An 18,864-nucleotide genomic window follows, 5' to 3' on the forward strand; every position below is an offset into this window, starting at 1 on the left:
ATAGATGCAGAATAGATCTTTTTTTTAATGCTTTATTGAGTAATAAATGAACAAACACACAAAGACAAGTCAACCATGGTATTAAAAATCTGATGTGTCTGAGCAGTAAGAGAAAACAAAATACAAACATAAGAAAAAACTATTAAAAATAAGGAAATAACTCAAAAATATAAATTGTAAATAATACAACATAAACAATACAATGAATACAATTAAAAAAAGAGAAATTAACGTAAATCAGTCTTCAATTTAAATCAAAGATTAGTCCATTCAGGGTCTATTAATTTGTACAAATTTACAATACAATCAAAACTAATTATAAAAAGCATTAACAAATAAACTATAGACATACTTACTGTACATACATTTTTTTATCTTTATCTGTATATATATTTTTAACAGCAAAATCACCATTCTTGTTTGTAAACGTATGTTAATTTTACATGTTCTTATTTATATATTTGACTACAATGTTGCAATGTGACACATTCTGTTCACTCATTTATTTATTCCAGTAGCTCTTTACTTATAATATGTACATTTTTTATTTTTTATTTTTTATTTTTGTTGTTGTTGTTGTTTTTCACATTTGCTTTCACAATGTAAATGTATGTTTCTTTGGAGCCAAAACAATGAGGGAAAGCTGAAACTGAAAACCACTGTCACTGAAAAAAAAACTGTCAATGTAAAAAAAAAAGTGTGACATGGAGAAAAAAATCTGAAGATTGTCATCGGAAAACACACCAGAATTCAAATAATATAAAAATGAAATAACATAAGATTGCAAGGGCACAGTCAGAAAATGAACAAGTATGTTACATTCCTATTTTATTAAAAGCTTGATTGTTATTTAATGACTATGTTTTACTTTTCAGTGCCAATACAACTTTTTTCAATACAAGTGTTTCAATGCCAATGTTTCCTTTTTCAGTTCGGGTTTTGTTTTCAATGCCAAATTTTATTTTCAATGCCAAAACTTAAAGTCACTGTTCTGGTTCCATAATAAAGCCCCTTTGAATTGAACAAGGACAGTTTAAGTCTGTAAACATACCAACTTCACTTCACCTCCATCTCATTCTTATTCACGTTGTGTTTACTGTATCTCTGTCTGTCATGCACTGTGTAGATGTAGATTTTTTTTATTGTTAACTGTACATATATATCCTGTTAATAGATACATAGTTTATTTACACTCACATCTATATTTATATCAACACTGACATTCATACTTCTATTTATATTTGCTTTTTTGCACACAGTTTTTTTTTATCACGTCGATTTGCCAGCACATAGTCCCTCCCCATTACACAGAAATGTAACTTACTGTTCCCTTTCTTACACTGTTATGTTTGTGTTTGTTTATTGTTTAATGTTCATGTTTATTCCTTTCTCTGTTTGAATTCCTTGTACTTGCTTCTTAGCGAATAAATCTGATTCAGGTTCAGGTTCAGATTCTGAATAGAGCATCTTTGCCAACAGGGGGCGCTGTGGAATGAACGTTGACGGAAATACGTGCTGATTCGCCACCAAAGAAGAAGAAAAAGTAAACTGCAACATGGCGACTCCCATGCATAGAATAATAGCCAGGAGGCAGGCGTGAGTATAATTCAAATAACTACATATAACTGCATCTTTTTCATCGTTTTTGTATCTTGGTGGTCTGTTAAACACCTGATGACGTTGACTTGATGGTCGTGACGCTTTTTATTAGACATGTGAAGCAGTGAAAGTGGGAACGCTGCGGGGCTCAATGGGAGCACAAATGCGCCGCTGTCTTCCTCCCTAATACACAATTATTATTAAACTACAGTCTGTTTCTGTCCTCATCTGTTTATTTAGGCTTTGAACTCGTGACTGAGATGTTACAATAGATAAATAACCGACGGCAGTTGATTTTGTTTCGAGACTGGTGAATGAAATGCAGAGGTGGAAGAAGTACTCAGATCCTTACCTTAAAGTCCCCCTCCACTCAAAAATATGTTTTTCTTTTTGTTCCTGCAGTTGATTGTTTGAGCTTCACTGTGCAGAATGATGCATGTGCAGAGTTTGATACTAGAAGGCTTTTTTCACTTTCATCTGCTGAAAGTAGAAAGTTTCTCTGTGCTCATTGAAAATCTGATTTGAAGGGGTGGGCCTACGAGCAGGATTTGTGACATCACAATTAGTCTGGAGCCAATCCTGGTTCAATATTCACCTTGCACAGGTGTGATGTGGAAACTTAAAGCCTCCAGTGAACATCTTGTGTCCAGCAGGAAAACTTCTGAAATGAAATGTATATAAATATTCATAGATTCTGGATTTTTTTAATGAGGGAGAAGAAGTAGATGAAATTTTAAGGATTTTAATGAGGTAATTGAACTTTTTTTGTGGGAAAACCATAACAAACACACATTATTATTCAAAGAAGAGTATTTTATATACATCTTTAAACATGTCTGGAGTAAGTAAACGTACCAATACAGCAATTTAAAAATACTCCATTACAAGTGGCATGAAAAATCCTACTTAAGTAAAAGCACAGAAGTATTAGCAGCAAAATGTACTTAAAGTATAAAAGTAAAAGTACACATCTCACCCCTCTGACTATTTATTTGTTTAATGTTTATTTGTATAGGGACGAGTATATAGTATGAACTTATGCCATATACCACAGCATTTATAGCCTAGTTTGCGATGCCTGTCCCTATATGGGCTTTTAAGATACATAAAACTCAACTGTAAAATACATATGAAACTGCACAAGACTCGTATACATACATTTAAGCACAAAACTCAGCAATACATATAACACGAAACTCACCAACAAAGTACATACAAAGCAGCACAAAACACACAAACAAACATACTATAAAACAACAAGCACCAGATCACTCATGACTACATAACTGATTCTTCTTTAAAAACTGTTTCAGTTTGAGTTAAAATGTTCTCAGTCGTGATCCATTTTGAGTTCTGTAGGTAAAAAGTTCCACATTTTGATCCCCCAAACAGAAAAAGCCGTCTGTCCGAGTAGGATTTATGAAAGGGCACCTTACAATTCCCAGTAGATGCAGCTTGTGTTATTGAGCCAGAAACCCTGAGAGGAACCAGCAGGTCACTGAGCACCTGAAGAGCCTGTTTATTTAGGCATTTATAGATGACTTTAAGGTTAGCAAACTTAATAAAATTATCTAAACTTAACATATTCATTAATATATAGTATTAATGTTAATATTATCTTATATGACATCATTAGATTATTAATACTGAAGCATCAGTGTGTAAGCAGCATGTTACTGTTGTAGCTGCTGGAGGTGGAGCTAGTTTCAGCTTCTTTATATACAGTTAGTTTGTTTAGTCCAGTGGTTCCAAACCTATAGGTCCATCTCATCCCCACACTGGAAAAACAACTGGACGTGTAGATCATTTTGAGTTGGTTCTGGATATATATATATTTTTTAAATTATGACTTCTGTAAACAGTGTTATAAAGTTATACATTGTGGAGAACATTAGAAAACCAGTCTGTGCACCTGGGACAGCCTATATACATAATTTACATTTTGCTGAAGACATAAATAAGGCATGCCTTAATTTTCATATGGAATATAAGGAAAATCATGCTGATGGAAAATGTTTTCTCAGTATTGCTTCATTCATTTGTGTCTTTATTTTCTTAACCAGGTCACACTGGGTGATTCACTGGTTCATATTTTGTCCTACTTTTTGATTTTAGGAGAAAGGGATTAGTTAACTTTGTTAATTTAGGATATTACTCTCATATCCTTTAATATTAGGAGAACTGCAGAGCTGTCTTAACTCTAAGACAAACTAAGTTTGTGGAGGTCAGGCGCCTCGATGTATACACAAAATATATGAATTTTTTACCACATCTTCTACAAGTGAAAATCGGGTTCTTTTGACCATGAACTTTGCAGAGTCTTAACACTGACCGTAATGTTTCCCTAACACTAACACAGTAGTTCTAGTAATTGCTCAATCGTAACCGTAAGGATGTGAGATAAAAAATGTTCAGTATTGTTTAGGTGTGAGGATTTATTGGGGAAACATGTTTGCACATACTGCAGGAGTTATGAAAATAAAGACTTCAGTATTACGCATGTTTTCAAAAACATCCATGGCATTCAAACTTCCAACAGTATCTCATGCTCCAAAGCTGTAAATGCTGTGATTTGTTTTTTCTTCACTTTTGGAGTGACTCTGACTCTTTATGTGGGCTCTACATTCAGATTAGTCTATTTTATTCCATACAGGGAGGCAAACAAACAACATGTGCGCTGCCAGAAGTGTTTGGAGATGGGACACTGGACCTACGAATGCACAGGGAAGCGGAAATATGTGCACAGACCGTCAAGGACAGTTGAGATGAAAAAGAAAATCAAGGAGAATGAAAACAACCCCGTCAGCATCGCTGGGTAAGGCACCGCCATCATTTCAACACTAGTGACAGAAAGGCAGGTCTTTGTAGATATATTACTTTATACTACTAGAATCAGGAATATATCAGTCTTAAAGTCAGTAAGTACATGTGTAATACTGTTAATGCCCCTAAAGCAGATGTTCCAGCACTAAGAAACTCAACTCTGAATCCAGTTTAAAATCCAGTAGTCATATATTGTAGCCACAAATTATTAATTGACTACATTTGAAGAATATATGGGTTAGGGTTAGTGACCACTTAGGTCACTTTTTATGTGACATTTCTGCTGCAGGCTGTTCTGATCATGACACATTTACTTGCAGTAAACCACAAAGCCTCATCACAAGTTAATAGGATCTTATATTTACAGCCTTAGTGAAGCATAAAATCTGATGTTTCTAAACATCATGTGCAAGAGGGCACAGTACAGGGCCAATGTCCAAATTTTATATTATTTGTTTTTTTTCTCTCATGGGCAGTGCTTTGGTTGCACACACTGTACACCCCACAGTGCTTTGGCAGAAGGCTGGGCTGCATTTGAAACGGAGCAGTGTCAGCATGGAACCTGTAGAAGATAATGAGTTGTTCTTCAGTTCACAGCACAGACGTTTGGCAAGTTTCATTTCAGGGTGTATAGTTTCTGGCATTCAATGGTAGTTTATGAGGGAGATGAAAACTTAAGTGGTTGAATCTCTTTGGTGTGTTTGGGTGTTTTAGCTCTGCAATCATGGGGTCACAAGTCAGAAGCCTCTGAGGTGGGTAAACAGACTGAAATATTTTTATGGTCGTCTTGTTTCTGTTGAGGACTTTGGCTGATCAGAGGAACAGCGAGGGAGTCAAACTAGGCTGAGATGTTGTATCGTAAGAACAGTTAAAACACTCAGCTGTTCGTGACTCACACTAAATAAAATATCATCTTTAGATTAAATGGAGCCACAGTTGTACTCAGAAAATGGCACTTTTCTGTGGATGGGGGTCTGTTATGTGAAACTGAGCCACTACCTGAGGAATTATCACCATCTAGAGGACGAAATGATAACTACAGCATGCCGTGTTAACCAGTTTCCCCTGTAACAGACTTGAATTTATTTCATAATTAATGTCGGTGCTTGAACTGGGATTAACAAGGTGCCAGTACTCTAAACCAGCAGCCCACACAGTCTGCACATCCAGCTCTCATGGGGAAGGTGTGTTTTGTCTGGCTTGGGCAAATAAATAACCAACATTTAGTCATATTTGTTTATAAAAGCAGCATAAAGGTAAACAGTAATTTAAATTAATGCTCAACTTTACTTTAATTCATAGTTGCATTTTGATTTGTGGTAAACTGCTTTATGGATTAACTGAAGCATCAAAAAGTGTTCCTAAATAAATACTGGATAGAGGCCTATATGTTGATGCATGCATGTTCTGTTTTGCATTGCAAAAAAAACCCACAAATATTTTTAGCTCAAAGGCCGCCATTTGGTTACCACTGAACTAAAACATGTGGTCTACTTTATTTACTGGTGGTACATGAGTGGGTTAAAATCTAAACTGCTTGTGAGAAGCAGTCCAATTCAAAGTCAAATAAGTGTCACCAAAGATATTGTTTTTTTTTCTCTCTACAGACCAGGAAGAGAAGGCTCCAGTGAGAAGAAAATTAAAAAGAAGTAAGTAAGAAGTACATATTAAACCAAACTGCGACAGTATTTGGATGTTTTGGCTCCACACTGACCAACAGTTTTGCTCCTTTGGCCAAATTTTATTGTTTTTCAGTAACTTTCACATGTTTGAGGATCATAAATTTTAGGTTGTAGATAAATACTAGTGAATAGAGCTTTTTTTTATTTTCTTTTTCATGACCAAAGTCAGACAGCTATTTCAGGGAAAATCCTCTAATGCGCAAGAAGCATTCACAAAAGCTGCAGTTTGTCTGGATGCAACTAGAATCAATGTTTTGAAGACGCCACTCATTCAAGAGGCATTTCAATATCTTTGGATTATTCACATTGTAATTCATTTTGGCCTATTACCTGATCATCCTTCCGTATGCGCGTGCTGTCACTCGAGGGTCGATAAGGTCAAATGTGAATCGTTGTGGTCACGTGGAAGTCACATGAGAGTGTAGCATGAATTTAAGTTTGAATCAGTGTGAAAATCTGCCTGGGAACAGCTGTCAGGGCAGCGCTGTGATCAAGTGGCCCAGCTGGTAAGGGATGGTTGTTCCAGTTTGACACAGATGACCTCCTTCACAGCTTTACTGTCCCACTTTTGTCACAAAACTTTAACTGCAAACCAGAATATGTTTCAGCACCCTAGTCAGCTCACAAATGAATCGGATATATAGACATTTTTTTTGACTTGTAGCAGCCAAAGCACAGGTCAAAGTAATAACCTTAATGATCTCCCAGCATTGATTGCAGTGCAGCAATTAGTACTGTTAGTGGTTACACCTGTGTTTGCCAAGTCAGGTCTGCTGTAGAAAAGGTCTATTCAGCTTTAGTTCCCCTCGATGAGTGATTATTGACTTGTGGCTATCGACCGCAAGAATAAAAATGTCTTGACGATGTAACCAAACGGTAATTACAGTTGATGAAACATGTTTCACCCAGTGTGGATGTCAACATCTCTCTAGTCCCTTGAGCTCCAGCATTAAACCTGTTGTTGTCATGTCATGTGTAGCTGCTTTAATAGCAGGCCATGCTTTTTTTTAAAATGGTTTATATGTGTATTGATTTTTGCCGTATAAACAAACACAATCTCTATATTACAAGAGCTGTATAAAATAACAGTGAAAAGAAAGGAAATTAAATAAACCTACACCTGCACATATCTATGATAATCTAGATATAACTTATATACGCTCATAGTCCATAAAGTGTCCTTGTAGTGCGTTCTAAACTCTCCCAGCAGCACATCAGTGGCAACCCATGCTTGTCGGATGAAAAGGCAGATGACATCAGTCGAGAGATATCAGAGGCTGGTGACTGCGGGGAAGTGATGAGATGAGACATTACATCAATGACCGTTTAGCACAAAAAGGTGTCGCCACCACCCCAAAAATAATCTGCCAATGATGAAGCACCAAGGGGCGAAACTAATCAGATTGCTTTTCCTCTGACGTGACTACACTGGTGTATTTACTCCATCCAAAAATAATATGTGAACATCACAGTTTTCACCGTGTTCTGCTCAAGTTCTGCCAAAGTAAACGATTAAATGAAAACCTCGCAGATTGGCGACATGATGTCATTTCATTTCTAGTAGCTGAACATAGCATGTTAGTGTAACTCACAGCCGATGTTACATCTCAATGACTGTAACAGATACATAAGACTTAAGTAACAATACACGCTGTTGTTGTTTTCTGTGTTTGTTTTCTGTGTTCATTTATTTATTTATTTTTCTTCTCTATTGTGCTCCGCCACTTGCTCTCAGGGCTAAAGACTCCAGTGACAGCAGCAGCGATTCAGACGGCTCCTCCAGTGACTCATCGTCAGACAGCAGCGACTCCTCCAGCTCCTCTTCAGATGACAGTGACAGCAGCAGTGACAGCGATGATGACAGCTCTTCCTCTTCGTCCTCCTCCTCTTCGTCCTCTGATAGTTCAGACTCAGGAAGCAGCAGCGATTCAGATCAAGGACCTCCAAAGAAGAAGAAAAAGAAGAAATGAATATATGAGTTAGAATAAATGAGGTTTCTTAGTGTTGTTTTCCTTAAATACATTTTAGCTTTCCACTTTTTTTTTGTGTTCTCGAACCCATCACAGTCGGTCAGATCTGAATCGTACAGTTTTATTAGCGGATGAGGACGAGAAGAGAAGATCATTTTGGGTTAGCTATTGTGTCATATGTTCTGTTTTCAAAGCACATTTCCTCTGTTACTTCAATTAATGTGATATTTTCTCTAAGTTCGTTGGTCTGCTGAGGATATCGGTTTTAAAATAGCTGAGGAATCTAGTGTGCTTGTTCGTGTTTAATCTTGTGATTTTGTACTAAAGTATATTTTTAGTCAAACTTAATCTGTACAGCTCACAACACAATATTAATAAAGCAACATCATATTTAAAACTGAAAAAGGGTTTAATACGAGACCTGTCAATGGATACTGAATACAAGTTCGTTAAACTTTAGATTAGTTTGAATTTAGATGGTCTTGCTGCTATGAAATTGCAGTTGCTTGTTTCACTGTAAAATAAAAGCCGGCTTGTTTTTGTTTTTAATGCTTTTGCATATTTGCTATTGTAAACGGGTTTATTTTGCTAAAGCAAAACACATCATGATGATTTTGGATATGTGAATTTGAGAATAAAAAACTATGAACTTATTTACAAATAGGATATTTCCAAATCTGTTATCCCACAGTGCCAGGCAATGTTGGAAGACATGCTGCTGTCAGCTAAGGGTATTTCAGGATAACATAAAATTAAAGTGTTTTGGAAAATAGTTGCTGTTTATGATTATTTGCAATCATCAAAATGCTAAACTCAATATTAGCCTTTAAGACTAATGAGCAAGTTTCGTTTTAAAGTTTAAAAATGATAGCTCCAGGATATAGGATCATTTTTGAAACACCTTCCAGAGTTAAATATGTTGCCTCTTGGTCTACCAGACCACAAAATTGTCCTTAATACCACAGCTCAGTCGTCATGAGACATGTTAAATGTGTACTTTCAGAGACTTTAAATGGGAAGGCTTTTTAATGCTACCACTGGGGGCACTAAAGATACAGAAATATATATTTTTAAATATGCTTGAGATTAATCTTCTTGGTGGAAAATATAGATTTCTGACACACAATACCTCATAAGAATTTAATCAGATGTCTCAAGACCTCAAAGAGTTAGTTTTAACCTTTTAACTCATTATGTCAAGTGTGCCTGAAAGCCATAAAATCAAAGGTTTTGATGTCATCATCTTGAGAAGGTCTCTGCTGCTAACAAACACAAAAGTTATTTGTGATCCCATAAATGTGAGTTATTGCACATTAAAGCACCAATAAAGTCTGAAGTTGATGCAGAAATCAAGCACCACAAAGTTACCATGAATAAATGGGAGAAAGAAAATTCATTACCGTGTGTGTAACTGAATTTTAGACAAAAGACTCGTGACAACTAAATATAGTAGTGTAGTTTATATTTAAAATAGGATATTAATAAACATTTGGGAACAATGAAGCACTCTTTATAATTTCCGTCCTGACCGTCAAGCAACCTGTGCGTCACAGATATGTTGCATTCAAAGTATGTGGGAATTAGTATAATCCGTGATATATGGCGGCGCCGCTACTGTGAGACTGCCCAAGAAAAATAAACATGGTTCTGTACATCTGACTCATCTTCCTTACCTATGATTTTGAATCCGGTAAGTTGACCAGTGGTGGAAGAAGTATCTACGTAGTTCGGAAAAAATTCAGGGTCACCAGATAAACCTGAGGGGTCGAGAGATGATTAATGGGAGATGAAAGAGGAAAAACAAAGTTTTGATACACAAATCTGTTTTCAGTTTTTGGACTTTTTCTCTAAACTTTGATTTGTGGTGAAATATTGTCAGTCAAATTCCTTATATGCGTAAAGATACTTGTCCAATAAGGATGCTTCAGATTCTGATGTTTACATGTTTAGGGTGGTTTGGTTTGAGTGTTTTTCTTCCCGACAGTCGGTGAAAGCAGCACGCTTGCTGCCCTCCATGCATCCAGTCCTGTCTGTGGTACCTGCTGGCTACTTAACTTAGCTAGCAGCCTTACCTATTAGTCACTTCTGTCCTGGAATAATATCATGAACGAGCGACAAAATGATTTTATTTTGTTTTTTCAATCGATATGCAGCTGCGCTTTAAGGAAAACATGGAGACCATCCATTTGGTTTTAGTATTTTAGCTGTTATAGCGTTTTGCTGAGTCCATTTTGCGTGTAATTGGAAGTGGAAAAGACAAAGAGAAAAGAGCTTTCCAATAGCTAGAATGGTTTGGGCCTAAAAAGAAGACAAGAGGTAAGGATGTCGGATGTCACGAACTGCGTTGTTTTGTGTTTAACTGTATTTAATGGTTATCTGACATTTGGTGTGAATGTTAATTTAAATTTCCGCAGTTAATTTCAGTGGTTTCACAGCTAGCTAGCCGCTAGCCTAGCCTCAGGTTTGGCTAGCTAACATAAAGCTAAAGCAAAGATGCAGGTAGTCCGGTAGGTAGCATAATTATTAGCCTTCTGCTGAAACCTCTTGGTAATTTTTTTGCGTTTTGATGACAGCAAACTTTAATTGCTGAAATTATGATAGCTGTAAATGTTATTTTTTTTTATACGTGCGGTGGCTTTCTGTTCTCGAAAAGTATGTCAAACATCGGTAGGGATAGTGATGATCATGTTTTTGTTCCTGTAATGTTAGCTAACAGGTCATGACGTCTAATGTTTGTGTTTTTCTCTGTTTAGCAGTGGGTGACATAACTTACACACTTATAGTGAGTTGACTGTAAACAATTCATGCTAGAAAGAGATGAATATTTTATATTAACGCAAAGTGCAAATGACAAACAGAAGCTGCCCCGTTTGTTTATACGCTAATGTACAATTCAGCTTCGTTAATTAAAAGTCAAATTGAACTCTCAGAGTTGGGAAATTAAAACACAACTAACAATTATCTTACTTTCCGGTTGTTTTTATACCGTAAATAGCACAATTTAACTCGTTTTAGGCCCTTAACTCGTCAGTTTTCCTCACAATGACCAGCTAAAACTTTTGGTTTGTTGTGTAGTACTACGGTGTATTGCATTTATTATGTCAGATTACTTCCAGAGCCACTCCTCGGTTTTCTCAAATTGAAACTTCAATAGTTTACACTCATATAAACACTATTTCAGTTGGAAGGCAGCACTGTGTGTCTAGCAGGACAGCTGATATGCTTTTCTAGGAAGCCATTTTACGTGCCACAATTGGGGGAAGGGCCAAAAAAACCATGATAACTGTTGTGAGTTACTTTGGAGTTTGAGGATTGTCACTGATAAATATCTAGCAAGATACACTTGACGTATGAAGACAAGGACAAGGAGTAACCAACTTGTTTATCTTGGTTGACAGATCATGGTGGGGTGGGGAGGGGGGGATAAGGTCATGAACCCGTTTATGGCAGGTAGCTGTGAACTGACATAACAACTTTAATTAGGTGGTGTACTAATAGTAATACAAATATAAAGTATAGTCTGGTATGAATAGTATACAAATCACAAAACCACGCACTGGCAATACAAGAACGCTCACTATACATTACAGACGTCTCAAAAATAAGTTAAGAGACACTAAAATAAATTGACGTGACAATTAAAATAAAAATTTAACTCGATGTAGCTTTTAATTAGTGTTCAGGAGTAGACATACACGAGTTAAGAGAGAAAACTCATCCCGTCTTTGTTTAGACAGTGACTTCCCTTTTTACTATCTTCTAGGGCTGCAACTAATGATTATTTTTGTTGTCGGTTAATCTGACGATTATTTTCTCTCGAGTAATTGATTAGTTGTTAGTTTTATGTCTGAAAATTGTGTAAAATGTTGATCACTGTTTCCCAAAGCCCAAGATGCAATCTAAAATGTCTTGTTTTGTCGAGATCAACAGTTCACAAACTTAAGAATATACAGTTTACTATCAGGAGACTAAAGAAACCAGGGGGAAAAAAATCACATTTAAGATGCTGGAACCACAGAATTTTAGCTTTTTTTCTTAAAAAATTACTCCAGAATAAATTGATTGACAAAATAGTTGCTGATTAATTTTCTGTCCATCAACTAATCACTTAATTGCTGCAGTTCTAGTACCTTCAGTATTTACCAGGTTGAGACATTGCCCAGTAAAAAAACAATTCTTTGAATATGGAAATAAGCTCAGTGTGAGTAAGCATACTGGCTTAAGACATGTTAAGAATGACAACTTGCATTATTAAAGCACATGTAAACAGCTTAACTGAACTATAATATACCTCTCAGGTGGAGTTTTTTAAACATCTTATGACACTTCAACTGTTTGATGAAACTATTTTGAACTTGGTCCCACATATGAAAGTAAAAAGAGCTGCTCGAAACGTGACGCCTTGTGCATGAAAGGTTTACCATGATAGCAAAATGCCAGAAACTATTATTGTGATACTGAAAGGAAACTGATGATGTTGTGAGAAGATGATGTGATTAAAGATCAATATCATAACTTTAACATTTAATAACATTTATTTTAATTAGCGCTGCTATGAGTAATCGATTTGTTGACGACTATTTTAAGAAAAAAAATGTACAAACCGTCTGATTCCTGCTTCTAAAATGTGAATATTTTCTGGTTTCTTTAGTCTTCTGTGACAGTAAACTGAATATCTTTGGGTTGTGGACAAAACAAGACATTTGAGGAAGTCAACTCGGGCTCTGGGAAACAGAGATCAACATTTTTCACCATTTTCTGACATTTTATGGACCAAAAAACTGATCGATTAATCCAGAAAATAATCGTCAGTTGCGGTCCTGATCTTAATATTGAATAATAAAAGAAAAGTTTCAGATACAGTATGTTATTTTGTTTTTTTTTTTGATGACAAGGAATCTGCATTGTGCAATTTGCTTAAAGATCATGTTAGAAACATGCTAAATGGTTAAAGCTCATCATGTGACACCCTGTTTTGTTTTTGAATGAAGGTGTTGAACGGTGAGATGTGACTGCATGTGAGACATGTGAGACATGAGCAAAGTTAGGTGACTCCTAATGACAGTATTGTTAAATTTACAGTTTATCATTAAACTCTGCTATGCACCAGGTTACATAAGTTGAATAGTAATAAAACAGCAATTTACACAACCAAAGTACACCTCGTCGAAATACGGTTTTATTGTTCGTAACAAAAGTCCATATTCAAACGCAGTCCGTGTGTTGTGATAGATAAAGGTTTGTTCTGTCTTGTGCTCCCTGTGACGCAGCTCACTGTGAAATCCTCTTCACTTCCTGTTTAGGCTTTGCGCTGTGGCTTTAGTGTAACCGTTTCCTCTGTAGCCAAGCGATTTTCTCTCGAGATGTTATGGTGACTTGTTTGTCCATTCCAGACAGAGGAGGAGTGGGTGCATATTTTCTGTGGCTTTGACACATTTATTGTACACTGCGGTAGCAGGACCATGTGGTTTTTACAGGCTGGATGTTTGGGAAATGAGCAATACCTAGTTTCAGGATATTCAACAACAAGTAATTGTACAAAATTGTGGAACTGCCCTCTCGAAACAGAGCAGTAGTAGTAGTTTGAATTAACCATAGGCTTAACAATCCCTCCTTATCTCGTCTTATCACATTTATCTTCAGCTTCATTTGACAATTGAAGTGGATTTAATATGTGAAGTCAAAAGGGAGTGGTAGCAATCACCTGGCATGTTTATTGTACAGATGTTACGGCTTTTTAGCGGTTACAATCTTTTTTTAACCGTTCCCAAAACAAGAGCTAATTGTGTCCTCAGCTAAGGCCTGTAAGTTTATAATCAAATCCTGTTCCCTTTACAAAGAAACGCTTGTCAAAAGTAAGTTGTTTGAAGGCTCTTCTAGAGTCTGCCAGTTTAATTAGCCCGAATCTAATCAGACATCAGCAGCTCTTTTTTTTTTTTTTTATCCAGTACTGTTGCTTACACAGCAGAAAAATATGCTACTCACTGTGTCCTGACCTCATGCATCTGTTCTTCAGCTTTTGTTCTGTAGGATGTGAGTTAAGCTCTCATGTGGCTATTCAGTCCCGAGGAGGTGAAGCTCATTAAGGCCATTTTATTTCACAGATCTGGCATAGATCTATACTGTGAGACACGCTCATGCTTTGTTATAATGGTCTGGATTTTTTTTTTTTTTTTCTGCAGCAGCAGTAATACTTCTGATAAACAGCACTGATATTCACTGGCATAACATTTTTCAGAGCAGGTTAAGTGCTTTGCCTGCAATAACAAATGGATCAGTAACATAAATGGTAAGATCCTGTACAGTGACATGGATCCAGAAGAGTAAAATGAGAAGTACAACCAGTATTTATTTATGTAACACATAGACGCAACTTTTGCACTCTTATTCAGAGGAAACGCAGGAGCCTGCATGGCAAAGACCCCACTTTATGAATCATACAATTTAATTTTCCATCAACTGGTCTCTTTATTCAGGAGGTTCACATTTGGCCACAGTGTCAAACTGCCTGTTCTGGGCAGGGCGGAGGTTTATTTAGAGGTTCAGAGTAGTAAGCTATAGGTTAGCGAGTGTCTATTTGTAGGCAGGCAGATACACTAGTGTCAGATTTAACTCAGACTGCTCTCTGAGTAATAACATTGTGACAGATAGATGGAAAACTACCTCATGATGAAGAAATTCCTATGACTCTTCAGTCAGGTTGGGGTAATCCTTGACTTTTCTTGTTGTCATCACATGTGTTACATTTTTGACTGCATTCTGGTGCAGTAAATTTACACGAGACCTTCCGTTCCAACGGCTCAGATCATGTTTCATACTTTCTAGGAGGTAAAATTACCCTGACTAAGGAGCAGCTAATTCATCTTTTGGGTGAGTGATAGACTATTAAGTGGAGTGTTACATGACATACAGAGCAGCTCCGTATGACCAAACATGCCTTCAAAGTTGTTCATTTGTGTTAGACTTTTAAAAAAAAAAAGTAAACTTTAAGCAGTTTTCCTAATCAGATGACCAATAATCAGTTAAACACTAGAAACAGCTACTTACTAAAGGCACATAGAATACATATGCATATGAAGGCTTTATTTAAACAACTGACATTGGCTATTTTTTCAGTAATCTAATCTAATTAGGTATCACTCACTCGCAAAATTACTGATCCCGCTCCCACCACTCCTGTTGTTTTTAAACAAATGTGCAAACTATATTTTTTCCCTCAAATGTTTTATTGGAGGAGACATCTTAGATTGCTCAAATACTTCGGTGCAATCTAATTTGTTATGAATTCAGCGTTTTGTACCACATCTCTGCCTGTAAGACTGGTTTTACTCATCAAGTCTGTTCACTATCCAAGCTCACGTCAGGCCATTTAACCAGAGAGTGTAACAAACATGCCAGAACACGCTGAGTTGAAAATGTAGCTACATTGTACACTGTAGTATTGTTGAATCAATATTGACTGAGGGCCAAGGGTATGATTGTAAATTGTTAAATATCTTAGCGTAGTTCAGTTAGGGGTGAAGGGGGTCAGGGACGAAGGTCTAAGCCTCCTGACATAGTTTGGTGTGCACAATGAAGAGCTTGAATGACGCAGGTTCTTTTGGAAATGTTGCCAAGATAATTGAGGGTTATGTGTCATGTTCCACTAACAATGTGGCAGAAAAAAAAAAAAAGTCCCCGAACATTGTGTTATTTGTGTCAAAGCTGCAACTGAGAGCTTTTTCTGTCGGCGATCAACTTACATGATTTTTGTCAATTCAAAATCCACATGATCTTTCCAAGAGATTACAGCTAAATTGTATATGCTGTATACTTTTCCACAGATGATCAGGCTGTTTTTTTGAGAGGTGCACAAGACCCAGTTTAACAATGGAAAAGAAATCGGTCTAAATACAAAACTCAGGGACTCAGGGAGAAAGTAACAATTACATGCACAACATGTTCATGTAGAATTACGTAAGAGTTTGACTTTATCAGACTTTATCATCTTGGCAAAGATACAGACGTCACTCTCCCGGAGCAATAGAGGCGTATAGTACAGTTTTTCAAATCACACATTTAGTCATTAACATCAGAGTTTTGTATTCATTGAGCATCTGACCTCTCAGTAAAAGCAGGTTTTCAGGATGTCAAATATAAAAACATCTAAATTAATATGATTAATTAGCTTTTAAATGCAGAGGAGTCACAGCACTGGGCCCTGATTGGTAAATACTAGCAGCTCCCTCTGATTCAGATAATGCACGCCTGCTGAGTGGAGGCATTCCAGACAGTGAGTCAGTTCAAATGCTTCAAACCTGCCTGAATGAAAGGATATAAGCAGTTGTTTAGAGAACATGCCAATCAAGACTAAGTCCTGTATTGATATGTTAATTGGAGCTAATCTGAAGCCAAATAGAAATATTTAAGGGTTTTTTTACTAAAGCAGGAACTAAAGCATTCTCAACAGTCAGACCTAATCCTAATTTTGAGATTGTCTTTCTCAAACATCCAAAGCCAAATACTTTTATCATGAAAGACACAGAGAATTAGGCTAATTATTGTATGAATGAGATATTCTTTCTGCCGTTTTGATCCTGAATATTTCCTGAGGCGAGTTATTTGATTTTTGTAGGTTTTTAGTGTTGATTTTAAAGTTGCCGAGTTTTCAAATATAGTTGTTTTTTTTTTTTTTATTATTATTATTGGGTCCTTGTTTTAGCTGCATGTGGTCTTCTCAGCACTCCTCACCAAACAGCTGCTTATATGAGGCAGGTTTGCAGCATTTGAATGGACACTCCCTCTGGAATGCCAGCAGTCAGCAGGTTTGCTTCAAAAACACCAGGGGTGGTGGCACTGGTTGCCCATCTGTACCCATTACTGAGATCTTGTTGTTCAGACGCATTATAAAAGTACTCTTTGTAAGCTGAATTTATATGAAATGACCAACAGTGGCGTTGAGGTTTGTTGTATAAGCAAATTGATTTTAGTGTTTTGGGGGTTTTTTTTGTTCTTAACGTCCAAAATTCTCAAAACTTGAAAAGGTGTTAGAGCTCTTAACACAAAATTAGGATCATTTGTGATCATCATAGTTTGTGCTGAAAGGTGCTGTTGAGATTTTTAGATAACAATTCAACTGATATTGCAAGGCTTTTTAGGTGCTAAATTACATTTTCTACTTGCTGAGTCTAGTTATTGATTAACTCAACCAAGGGTAGCAGTTGGCTTCTATTTCTAAAAACAAACGGAGTTTATATAATCGATGGCCGACCTCTCCATGCAGAATTGAATTTAAAGAGAGAAGAGATTAGAAAAGGATGTGTTTAGATTCAGTATTAAATTGAAATGATTTCCAGTATTTCCAGGCACAACTGCCCTGATCATAAACACATTATCCTTCCCGATTCTGTGTTCTCCCAGGAGTTTTAATTTAAGATTTCTGAAGAAATACTACGTATTTTCAAACATTTCACAATGATGTGATGGAAAACTGAGTCAAAGGGAGTTATCCTAGACCGGACTCATTTTTATGTCATGTAAGCAGTGTTTTTCTCTTGTTCCCTTTGCTTAAATGGTTCAAAAGTTCACTTGTTCAACTATTAAACAGCACATCATGAAGATTATAAAAGGTTTATTTATTTAGCTCATTTCAAGAGCAGAAAGTGCTTCACAAAAAGGCAAGAGACATAAAATAGACATGAAAAGTACATGTTATCCTTGTTCTCCTTTGTGAAATATTTGAAACAAACAGGGTTCTTGGGGAAACAATTATCTTAATATTTTAGTACTTTATTGCAGTAGAGTTTAAGTCCTTAGTGATCGAATAAAAGCAAACATTCATAATTCAAAGCAAGTGCAAGAGAGATAAAACTATCAGACCAAGATGTCAAGGATAAAACTGTATCATGAGAAGAAGATCTAAGCACAAAGATATGGTTTAAAAGAAAGGAAAAAAGCCAGGTTCAAAAACTGGATCATGATTACAAAAGTCAGTTTTTAGTTGTTGAGCCCAAAATCACAAATTACAACTCAAAAATACTCCACAAAAAAAGTAGTTGAAGAGGGATAAAGGGAGAAATCCCAGAGAGAGCAACAAGAGGGAAACTTTCTTCCAGGAATAATAGATTTGCAACAGACATCAAACGTACGGTGTAAACAGAAGTAGCAGTCGTAAACTTATAATACGGAGAAACAGAATGGTGATTTTAGGTAAATAAAGTACACTTTCGGTCAAAATGTCAAAGATGTTAAGCTGTAAATCTGTTTGAAGGAGTGGAGGGACTCCTGCTTCTATCTGCCAACTCTCGTGGTCGTCCATATAATTATATGTAGGAGCTGGACCTAAGTGTGCTTCAGAAGTGATGAAATGTTACAAATCAACCTGAAACATTTACAGGAAACAAGTGGAGAGATACCAGAAGTGAAATGGTATGACATTTAGAGTTTTTGTACCAGATAAAATCCTCCTGACGTGCGATGATAACACATTTGTCAGCATGTCATCATCATATGAGGCTGATGAAAATGTCTCCTGTTTGTTACAACCTGACTGCCAGAAACCGAGCGCTGTCTCTTTAACAGGCTGCACGGGTGCTTCGCCCTCTGCTCCGGCATAGTGGGGGGAGGGAGGGAGGTTGTTGACGGAAAGACAGGCTCTGATTGGCTGGGCCTTACTGACATCACATGGAGGAGAGGCCCTGTGGTGTAAAATAACATCTCCTTTTATGGGGCAGGGTGGACTGTTCCATTCTCGGAAAGAGGTGAGATTTGCTCCCCTCTTGCTGCTCCCTCCATGGCCCTTTTTCCTCCCC

General features: G+C 36.7%; 2 protein-coding genes across 2 annotated transcripts in view; both read left to right on the forward strand.

The window, feature by feature from the left end:
- Positions 1-1,493: 1,493 nt before the first annotated feature.
- zcchc10 (zinc finger, CCHC domain containing 10) lies at positions 1,494-8,725 on the forward strand. The gene is made up of 4 exons (XM_044369766.1): positions 1,494-1,596; positions 4,253-4,414; positions 6,030-6,071; positions 7,840-8,725. Exons 1-4 carry the CDS (start codon positions 1,556-1,558, stop codon positions 8,072-8,074), a joined length of 480 nt encoding a protein of 159 aa, XP_044225701.1. The 5' UTR covers positions 1,494-1,555; the 3' UTR covers positions 8,075-8,725.
- Positions 8,726-10,064: 1,339 nt separating this feature from the next.
- The window catches only part of aff4 (AF4/FMR2 family, member 4), a 34,010-nt gene continuing 25,210 nt past the window's right edge, over positions 10,065-18,864 (forward strand). Inside the window, exon 1 of the mRNA XM_044370052.1 lies at positions 10,065-10,390. The gene's annotated coding sequence lies outside the window, so the exon portion shown is untranslated. The remainder of the gene's footprint in view (positions 10,391-18,864) is intronic.

The sequence above is a fragment of the Thunnus albacares genome, chromosome 13, assembly GCF_914725855.1.
Source record: "Thunnus albacares chromosome 13, fThuAlb1.1, whole genome shotgun sequence".
Taxonomy (NCBI): Eukaryota; Metazoa; Chordata; class Actinopteri; order Scombriformes; family Scombridae; genus Thunnus; species Thunnus albacares.